At 37.6% G+C, this 11,097-nt stretch overlaps 1 protein-coding gene across 3 annotated transcripts in view; it reads right to left on the bottom strand.

Moving 5' to 3' along the window:
* The window catches only part of nf1a (neurofibromin 1a), an 89,266-nt gene extending 79,048 nt beyond the window's left edge, over positions 1–10,218 (bottom strand). For all 3 annotated transcript variants that reach the window (XM_007573396.2, XM_016661412.1, XM_007573395.2), the window contains exons 1-3: positions 9,924–10,218; positions 1,364–1,507; positions 250–333 (exon numbers count right to left, since the gene is read on the bottom strand). In XM_007573396.2, coding sequence (XP_007573458.1) covers positions 250–333; positions 1,364–1,507; positions 9,924–9,983 — 288 coding nt within the window. In that variant the 5' untranslated portion in view covers positions 9,984–10,218. The remainder of the gene's footprint in view (positions 1–249; positions 334–1,363; positions 1,508–9,923) is intronic.
* Between the last annotated feature and the right edge of the window lie 879 nt (positions 10,219–11,097).

Consider the following 11,097-nt stretch of genomic DNA (forward strand, 5'->3'; position numbering starts at 1 on the left):
GTTTAATTTGATTGTCCAGTTTGAAATAGTGGATTATCTATGAGTCAGCAGCTACTACAAAAAAAAGTAATCACATATTCTCACAGTTCAAGTTCAAGATGAGGCAGATGTAAAACTTATCTATTTCTATTTCTACAAATTAGATTAATGGTGAAGTTTCCATTTTTCTTTTTGCATAATAGTTCTACAAACATTTTAAATATAATACCATGCAGGAAATTTGTCAAAGAAATCTGAGAAAATACTCACCCCTGCCAGGCACTTCTCCAGCGTGTCAAGGATGATGAGCTGAGAAAGATAAAGGTTCTTCTCGGAGGCTTCTCCAAATATCCGCTGTTGAAAAAATAAACCCATCAATGTAATGCATTGGAGCAGTTAAAGATAAATACATACAAATGCACCCACACATTATATATACACACACACACACACACGCATATATCCATCGATTACACTGGTCAACAGCCAAAAACTTGTCTGGGGTTTTCCAACAGTTTTAGGGTCATTTTGATGAGCTGAATCCAAAAATCACGTTGGTTTTGCTCAATCAGGTCAACTTTCTGAACTATGGAGCAACATGAGCATCAAAATGCATGACTTGTTCTCACATCTGGATCAATGAGTGATGAGCAAGAGGAGAGATTCCATCAGGACAGAAAAGAGAAGGAGAATTTTACACAATGAAGACATAATGTTCAAGGCACATGTACTTACCTTTATCAGTGTTTATTATTCAATTTACAGAAATCCAAGTTTGTAACATTTAATTAATACGCTAATAAAAAGCTATTTTTTTCTCCTAAAAACATTTTTGGATCAGAAATATTAATGGAAATGAACTGATAATGTCACAAAAATGTCATCAATTTAGTCAGAAGATCAGATTTCCCTAAATCAAAGCAGATACATTTGTATGTGGGGAAAAAAAAGAGAAAAAAAATCTAGTTCCTCTGCAGAGTTCAGAAACAACCAGTCAGTCATGCACCGCACAATAGAGTTTACTCCTGCATAAAACTATTAGCCATGCTCTCAGGCAGCTTTGATTTAGTAGCTTACGATATGCTCATTTATTAAGAGCTGAGAACATTCTTTCTTGACCAAGCTAAGGTTTTGTATCGAGTCTGTTAGAAATATTACAAGACTTTTAAGACTAAGACTTTTATTTCTTATTCCAATTAAAAATGTGTACACTAAAATTCTTCATTGAGTTACTTAAACATGTCCAGTCTGCATGTGACTACCAAAGACAATCAAGGAAACAGAAACAGAAGAACAGTAATTGTGACAGTAGTGAAAAAAAATATGTTGTTGCCATTACTGGCTTTTTCCACAAACAGATTACTATGATTACTGCAACACTTACCATGTTGTTGACATTTTTGAGTATAGTGGTGAGGCCGCTGATAACAAGGGAGAACTTGTACTTTGAGATGTTGATCAAGCATTCTTTGTTGTGGTCTGTGCTGACTTTGCTGTGTGTGTTCTGATGTCCAACCTTAATAGGAAGCTGGAAGAAAACAAGAACACAATGTCAATGACATGACAAAATGAGACAGACGATCTGCTTGAAGCCTTGTGGACCCATACTATGTGACTTGAGGAACTGGCTCCTCAGTTTGCTTGTGAACTGAAATAAAGGACAGCAAAAAAAAAAAGCAGCAGTCTCCCTTATGACATATTTTTGGTTTTAGGATTTTATTGCATGTATGTTTGCAATTTATTTGAACGCCTTTTTTGAGATGGACCAAAATTTCCCATGTGTGGCAACATTTTGATCTCCCCTCATAAAATCCTCAGCACATAGTAATAATAAAATAATTTATAATAATGTCAAAAACCCAACACAGCAGCTCCTGTGGTCTAATTTCTTTCTCCTAATTTCTGATGTTATAAAGGGTGAGGCCTTTATAACACCAGAGTGTCTGTTGTGTTTAAATGAACTTTAATGAAATGAAAAAGACCTGATCTTTGCTGAGGCATTACAGAGCCCTGCATGAAGGCAAGAATACTAATATTGGACCAAGTTGCCACGCTCGGCTTAGTCGATTTAAGATGCAAAAATAAGACAGCATATAAACATATGGTAACACTATGCAACTGCAGAATTATAAATATTGGGAAGGACAGGAAATTTTAATTTCTATAAAACTGCTGGTGCATTTCTCACTACACAAGCACAGAGTGCAGATGAAGCGCTTCATCTGCTTGCTATATCAGACGAAATCATCTCAAAACAGAGAAACTGTCTGAAGCAGAGCATAGTAAAAAAATGTTTTAAAGCAGAAAAATGATATGCGTAATAAAATTTTGCCACTAGTGACGTGAGTATAGTTACAAAGTAAAAAGACCCTTCACAACTCAACCCTCTCCTCCATTTGTTTCCAGTTTTCTTTTCGATCCAGTTATTGCAACATAAACCGATTATGACAATATTCAGACCATATTCAGAATTTATGTGTTGGCCTCACAAACATCATTCATTGGATTATTCAAACTAAAGCTTCATTTTCAAGTTGCCTGTTATACATATATTGTCCACATGATGGAACGGTAGAGCAAATGAAGCACCATAGCTGGTCAGATCATGAGTGGAGCAATTTGATGGAAAGCCTCAATGCATCACGAAGCTTTATCTAACATCACTAAAATTTTTACCAGAAATTATAAATTGCCTGAAATTATAAAGTGCTTTATCAAGTCAGAGGACTCCAAACATTAAATCCAGTCATTAAACCTTCATGTACAAATTCACAGAAATGTGAAGAAGTAATGTAGATGAAGTGAAGATGAATGATGGAAGACTGATCCTGCAAAAAATAGTAATAAAAATAGAAATAAGTAAATGACTGGCCAGAGTAAATAATGTGCAAAGATACCAAGCAATACAAAGAACTTCACAAACTTACTAGATTTTACAGAGATAATATTTCTGTATAATTTTTAACAGTAAAATTTTGCACTAAGGATACAAACAATTAATTGACTTATGATAAAGTAGTCGCTAACGGTTTGTTATTTTAAAATTAGTTCCAATAATTTAAGTAACATCTGCTGTAGTTTGACGATCATCCAGAAGAGGGCACCAATGGACATACTTAACGGAACTACTCCATACAGGAATAAAGATGGCAGGGCCAGACCAAAAACAGAAAAGAGAAACAGTTGTGTGGGGTGCAAAACATACTTTTTATAGATCTATTTTGAAACATAAACAATCGACAAGCTCCTGAAGTTTCACTCTAATAGCATTCATTCAGCTGAGCTGGAGAAGCAACAACTACTCATTCAGTTCTGATGTGATGTGAGGACAGAAAAGTGGAAGGGATGAGGCAGAACGATTGCGGGAGCAAACATAGCACCAGATAAGTAAGTTTGATTTTGAGGACCGTTATGAGCCAAGTTTTAACATTCCTTCTAGAACAGGGGTGGGCAATCCTGGTCCTTGAAGGCCGGTGTCCTGCAACTCTCAGATGTCTCCCTGGTCCAACACACTTGAATCCAGTAACTGAATCAGTTTCTAGTCAACAGCGTAAGAGGCTCCTATTTTTGCTATACCTTGTAAATATGTAATGAGGAAAATGTTCTATGTATTCATTCAGTATTTAAAGCTGCATACAAGTACAAGCCATTTGCAATTTTTTTAAGTTACATACTGCAGCTTTTTCACATACTTGTTAAAACTGTCACCATGACAGATAATCTGTGAAAAGATCAAGCTCCTCCACCTCCTCCCTCTGCTACTTCTGCAGTCTGAAGAAATGCACCACTCCCAGTCTAAAACCACCAATCAGACGGAGGAGGAGTGTCTTAGCGCTGCCACTCACTCCTATGAATGCACTGCTAAATATGCTAATAACGGAGAAATAACGTGCTGTTACAGAAAAACTGTTTATCCGCCATCATCGGTGGTCATGCGCAATAGCCTGAGTATGCACAGCAAGCTCTGTAATCTGAAAGCAGCTGTAGCATAGCAGAGAGCTAACGGGCACAGAAGGATGATTGACAGCGCTACGACCCTCCTCCTGGTTGCGAGAAGAGCAGCATGATTTTTTTCAAATTTTGTCTCTTCCCATACCATCACAACATAGTGACAGTTTCAACAAGAAAACAAATATTTTTCCAATAAAAGTTACATGTTGGAGCTTTAACACAGCCGACACAAAATAATAGTAAAATGTAATCATAATAATCAGCATATTATGAAAAATTTTGCCCTTCGTGTTATAGAAAGACAGTTACAAGAAAAAGAAACATTCTTTAAATGTTTTAAGAAAGTGACTGTCAATCTTTAGTTGATCAATAAAAATCAATCAACTTTAGATTAACTCATTAAGTGATAACTTGCATCCATTATATATCCTATTATTTAGATTTTCCATTTTCTTTTCAATCTTAGTTTAGTTTTCTTTTTCAATTTTTATTTCATATTTTGTATTTATTTTATATGTTTTTAGTTGTGGTCACATTTCATTTCATTTTTGTTTTCATAATTTTTTGTATTTATTATTTTTTATTTACCATCATCTTTTTTTAAATCGCAGATTTTCTCCTTTAATATTTTCTCTTTGAATTTCCCCACCCTTCTGTTTATTTACTGTTTTCTTTCTTGTCTTCATATTGTCAATTACCTTTCTCCAAACTGGCAGGTACTCGGTCATCTTCTCTCTTATTAGTCAACATCAACTTCTTATTGTTTTTTATGCACCATTTACCACATTAACTACTTTTAGTAAGCCACTTAGTAAAAGACAGCTGAAACAAGAAACAAGAGAGCTGGGAAGAAACGACATTAGCAGCACTCGATTTATATTTTTATTATGTTTTTATTGTCAATTTCTGCAGCATCAGTCCTCCAAACCAACAAAGGACATTCTGAAAATTGGCTAATTTACTGCAGAATCAGTTAATTTGGAAAGAAATGAAAATCAAACATTTAAGAGAAAGAGGCACCAAAAGGAAAAATGTTCTCCAAAATGCACCACATAAAGTTGGGGAAAGAGGCAACCAGTCAAAAAGTGTAAATAGTTTAGGTGCCAGTTTAGCAAAGACAAAGGTTAAACTACTTAGAAATTTTATTTTAACAAACTTCTTGCTGTGGAGAGAGATGCAGCAAAGGAGGGTGAGAACAGGAAAAGGAGTAAACCATGGAGCCAAAGAAGAAGAGAGGGTCACAAATTCAGCTATGATAAACAAAAGGTAAGTATTAAACAGAAAGGCAATAAATATTCCAACTAAAGTAACAATGTCACAAGATCTCTAGTTAATCTCACAAGTAGCACTATTTTCATCCTGAATAGTTTTCCAAGCTTAAAGATATGTTCTTTTTTTCTTTCTTTCTTTAAGCCCCGAGTTATTAAGTAGAAGAAACAAAACAGGAGCAGCTACATGACTACTAGGAAAGTAAAAAGGGTGGATGCACCGATTGCAGTTTTCTGGTCGATACTGATTTTTAAAAAGCCTGACCTACCGATTCCAATTTTGGCCAATATTACTTTTTTATTGTCTGAAATGTTGCTCAATATAGCATCAAAGTCACTGAGTTGGCAACAGAGGGGTGACTATTGTTAACTACAACGTGCAGACATGACCTGGTGGACCGGTGTATCAGTCAATTTCTCTCACAGGAGAGCAGAAGAGGACAGTGGCTGATTTTTAGACCTTTGCTGAGGAAGATAAGATTGGTGGATAAGATCGGCTTCACATGTAAGTATCTGCCAATCTCCAAAATTAAGGAAATCGGCTGGCCAACAAATCGGTACACCCCTCGTAAATAGAGACATAGGACTTTCTCTCTTGCCCTCGATGAAGGTGGACACTTCTTTCCTCTGCTCCCTCCCTGCCCATGCCTGCCCTGGTTTCTCTGTTTTTGTCCCGTCTTTTTCTATATTTTTGGAGCCTTTCTTTGCACATCCTCCAAATCTACAAATTATGGATCTGGTCAACTGATCTCTCAGGAGAGCCCTCTTGTCCTGCGGGGACACAACCGGCAGGATTCACCCTGGATTTATTCATAACAGGACTTCTGCTGTTTGGAGCTTGTGGATTCCTGGCTTGTCGACAAATTTGTGACTGACTTGGCCAAACTAGTGAACACTCAGACTGTTGGTGTGGACAGAGACGAGGACTCTAAAACTCACCAACAGGATGGAATCCATCTTGGAGAAGTTGCTAGTTTCGGTTCAGTGGAACGACCAAACTAATTTGGATGATTGGGAACTGAGATGTATCGGAGAGACTTTTGGGAAGATTGAAATTTATAATCTTCCCGACCTAAGACATTCTGTTTCTGAATTGGCTTTCCCCATGTGGCCTTGGAAGGGCTGCATATTTCTAATCTCCTTGAAGATATGTAAACACAATGCTCTTCCCTCCTCACCCCCTCCTGTATCCATGGAGTTGCGAAGCTGAACGCTCCTAAGGACATCATGTCTTGATTACAACATCTTTATCGGACTTTGCCAGGGGCTCACTAACGTGGTTTCATGGCTCTTTGACGTCATCGCCTTCACTCGTGTCTTTGTTTTGCCCATTGTTTTGTCTGAATGTTGCCATTTGCCCTAATGTGTCCTTTCCTCTTTTTTGTTTTAGGTGAAATACCCCCTATTTAACCCAGAAAATGATTATTTTTAGTTTATTAGTAATATCAGAAATTGTGGAGTACGCACTACTTAGATCAATATTCAGGGTTTCCCCCAGAAAACTTGCTAAGCCCGGTGGTCGGGGCGTCGAGTCAGTCCACCGGTGGTCCACCGTGTTTTGTATTAAAAGATGTTAAGTTGACAGGAAATGTAAAAGTATTACTGTGTAATTATATGTTACGGGAAAAGATCTCGAGTGAAATGCTATTTAAACCCACAATTAGTCTAAAAACAACAAATTTGCACTTCTGTTTAATCCAAAATAAGTCAGCAGCTCCATCAGGCCCCCCAAGAGCTTCAGGGGCCCCATAAACGCTAATATTTTAAAACAGACCACAGATACATAAATTTAACACTTGTTTATTGAGATGATCAATGCTGTTAAATTTGATTCAATTGTTTAGGCATACACAAATTAAATTATTTTAAATTGTTTAACATTTAAATACAAGATTTTAAGGAGCTGGCAAGTTTACTTTGTAAAACTTCAAAGAACAATATTCATAGTTAGATTGTTTTGTTACCATAGTAACAATCTGATGCTGTGAGTTTAGTCTTTGAATTTACAAATCCAATTTAGTAAACTGCGATTATAAGTTATTGCTTTTTAGGCTGGCCAATTAAACTACTCCCTTCTCCCATATTTCACTAAATCTAACACAGAAGCTGTTGGAGGTGCTGATGTTTATAGCAACAAAAGGGGCCCCTAAGTCAAATTCTGCTCCAGGCCTCATACAGCCTTGGACCGGCCCTGCATGATGAGGTAATCTGCTGCACTACGCAGAAATCAATCAATCAATCAAATTTTATTTGTATAGCATATTTCAGCAGCAGGGCATTTCCAAGTGCTTTACATAATTAAAGAAAAAAAAAATAAGAACAGCATGTGACATTGAAATGCGCAACAAACAGGAGATTTAATTCAATGCTGCTAATGTGGCTTTAGTAGCTCTTCCATTTCGTGTCTGTTGAGTTTTTAATAAGCGTCACAGAAACTATTCTGGTTGGTCATGTTTATGGGAGGAGTTTCTCAGATCTCCGTGCGGCCGCCGGATTAACTCTTAAGTAGACAACACATTTGATATGGTTTGATGCATCGTGTAACCGGAAAAATAATACTTAAAAATAATATGAAATCAGCGTGATGCGTGACTCCGAGGAGAGCGCGAAAGCTCCTCACCGGGCTGAACCTGCATGATGAGGTTAGCGCTGCTCGTTATCCACAAACGTTCCGGCCAACCGGGACCACAGATATAAACTTTACAGGGAAAACAGACACAGAGCCACACGCTGGGCAGCGCGTTGAGATGTAAACGCCGAATATAATTGTTCGTTCACAAAGATAAATCATTCTCACCGCTCCACAACGCACCTCTGAATTCGCTACAACTTATTCCTGCGGTTCACATTGAGCTGCGCAACCAGAGCTAATGCGGCGGGTTTTAAACTCTTACCTAGAGTTCTCCAAAGGATCATAATTCCTCACAGTAAGTTGATGTAAATAGCCATACAGGTCAGCCTGTGTCCAGTTTGAGTGAAAGGAGGCGCGCGCGATCCCGCTGAGGTAAAGCAGCGGCGGCAAAGCACAGAGGCGCCAGCTGTGTGATTGGTCCGCGCGCTGTCGGCTTTTAAATGCATAAACTATAAACCTATCTATTATAAACCTATCATTTAGGAATAAATCTGCTCTGCTAGTGAAATGCTAAGAGCAAAAGAGACGCTTGCAGCCCGGCTTTAAAAAACAAACAAACAAAAAAAAAACGATTTATTTATTTATTTTTTTCCCTAGAAACGTAAACAAGCAACCCTTAGCCTGGCGACGGGGCTAGTAAAGCATGGTGGGCCGCCAGGCTTATAATACACTGGGGGAAACCCTGTAATATTATACAGCCCAGAAATGGAATCAGAATCAGAATTAGAATTAGAATAACTACGAACTTGGAATCCAGAAATACTTAACAGGAACAGTCACTGCTTAGTTTATATTACTTTTAACCCAGAAAAGGATTTAGAACGAACTTAGAATTGTGGAGTACTCACTTTAACCCAGAAAAGAAATTAGATCAGTCATTCTTTAGCCTATTTTTATCAGAAACTGTAGAGTACTCACTATTTAGAAATGGAATTAGGTACTTAGCAACCCTGAACAGGAGCACTTAGTTTACACACTTTAGAACAACATTAGATTAGATTTCTTTCCTCTTTTTGATTTCCTTTGGTTTGTTATTTTGTTTGCATTTCCCTTAAACTCATGTAAAGCACTTTGAATTGCCTTGTTGCTGAAAATGTGCTATATAAATAAAATTACCTTAACAAAACAGAGCTGTGTATTAGACAATATAAGGTAAGACCCACAGTCAAACTCAAGCTCATAAGTATCCCCCAGCACCCTCGTCACTAAGAAAAACATACATTTTGCCAACTTCACAACAAAAAAACTAGAAGAAAATAAAACTGTTCATGTCACAAATAAGATTACCAAGATTAACCAAAATATTAGAAAGGCTTTAGTTGGAGTTCAGGGTAGCAATAACTCTTAACTGCTGTAATCCGAGTTGAGCTGGTAAATCCGAGTAACAAGCCATAATTTATGCCAATTAACACCAAAAAAAAAAACCTCTAAGAAGCTTTGAAAACAAAGACATGAATAAGTGATTAGAACACCGACGTCAGCATTCTCTGATTTTACGATCATCATTTTTCCAAGTGTTTTCCAGAAGCAATGCCAAGAACACGTCAACAAAACGGTTTCTTTAAAAAGAAGAAAATAACTTTGTTGTTTCACCTGCTAACAGGAAGCAGCTTCAAGTTGCCGCACATATCTGAACATTAAACTGTTCTGAACATTAAACTGTTCAGATATGAGAAGGAAGCAAAACTGGCTTGGACTCCACAGCAGGAACTTTAGCAGGGCATTTGTTTACGACCGGGTGCATTTGGCCTGCTACTGTTAGCTTGCTATCCGGGATAAAATAAAATTAGCCAAGTAGCTCCACTCAGCTCATTCATCTTTAAAACTTCTGTAACGATGTTTTACTGTACATCTTTCTAAGTCTGATCGCTTCTTCCCAAGACGGCTGAACTGCGAGAAACATGAGAACTGGGAAGAAACGACGTTAGCAGCACCGAGCTCATCTTTAGTGTTTTAAACACAGGTTGATTTCTTTAGTTGACTGGAAAACCGCTTCCTAACTCAATGTGCATTTAACATCTGTGTAAAGACCAAACCTCTATGCTACTACAACAAAGCCGCTGAATTAGCCCACCTCAATTAGCCCATTTTACCTGCTCATCAAATCGGGTAATCACGGCCTGGACCCATTCCACTGGTTTGTGAGCCGCCATGGCCGGCCGTGGGGACACACAGCTCTGGTGGGAAGTCCGAGGTTTAGAGTCGGTGTAGACAGACGTATTTCCCCATGAAAATATGACTTGGGTGGGTTAGAAAGGACAAAGCGGGCGAATATTTTCCCTTTTCTATTGGATTCACCATGGATCCACCGCCATGACAAGCCACCGGAAGTCTTCTTCGGTCAACTGAAGGGAGGCGTTGGATCAAGTTAGCTGAAACTAATGGCTTCCAGGCAAATACTTGACCCTTCTGTTTACGGGAATTTGGTGCTCGAATACATTTATTATTTTTAAATTATAATGCTGCATCTTAAACAGAACAGAAGCCACTCCAATTCTGAACTATTTTCTTCATATTTTTTTCCTATTATGTTTAAAAATTTTATTGTATGTCACGGCTATTAAAAGATATGGCTGAAAAGACCAAACTTATTCAGTTACAATGAAAAAGGACATTATTAAAAACACTGATGTTCGCTATTATTAAAAATGCAACTGTGATTCATGTTAGTTCTCTTAATTTACTTTGAAGGCGAGCTACTTTGGTATACTTCCGCAGTTGGTTTAGGAACTAAATGCTCATTTCTCGTCAGGATGTTTTCAATAATTAAATGCCAGATATCGGTTTGATAACACCGTAGAGTGCAATAGAATCTTGCTTAGAAAGAGGGCGGTAGCTTGCGTCTCCTTCTTCTTTTATTGGCGGATGGTAAACTAAATGAAGCGCATTACCGCCGCCAATAGACTGGAAGGTAGATCTGAAGAAGGACAGGGCATGAAGCCTGATGCGTCACTCCTGGCCCCTTTATCACAAAGCAGGGTGAAGTCATTACAATTTCCTCACCGATTTATGAAGTTAGCTTAGATTACGCTCACTAAAAAGTCAATGTTACTCAATTAGTTACGGCTTGCGAATACCTACATTTTTAAGTTTTGAAAACTATTTCTGAGGCAAGTTTGCATAAGTTTTTAAAAGTAAACTCCATATTTCGTTTTATTGTATAATATGTCTGTCTGTATTGGGTTAAGGTAACTTAAATAATTCTAGGCATTCTGTTTCCTCAAATGAATTGAGTAGCTGTGACAACTAGAATGTTATAATTATATC

Source organism: Poecilia formosa, unplaced genomic scaffold, assembly GCF_000485575.1.
Source record: "Poecilia formosa unplaced genomic scaffold, Poecilia_formosa-5.1.2 Scaffold328, whole genome shotgun sequence".
NCBI classification, from domain to species: domain Eukaryota; kingdom Metazoa; phylum Chordata; class Actinopteri; order Cyprinodontiformes; family Poeciliidae; genus Poecilia; species Poecilia formosa.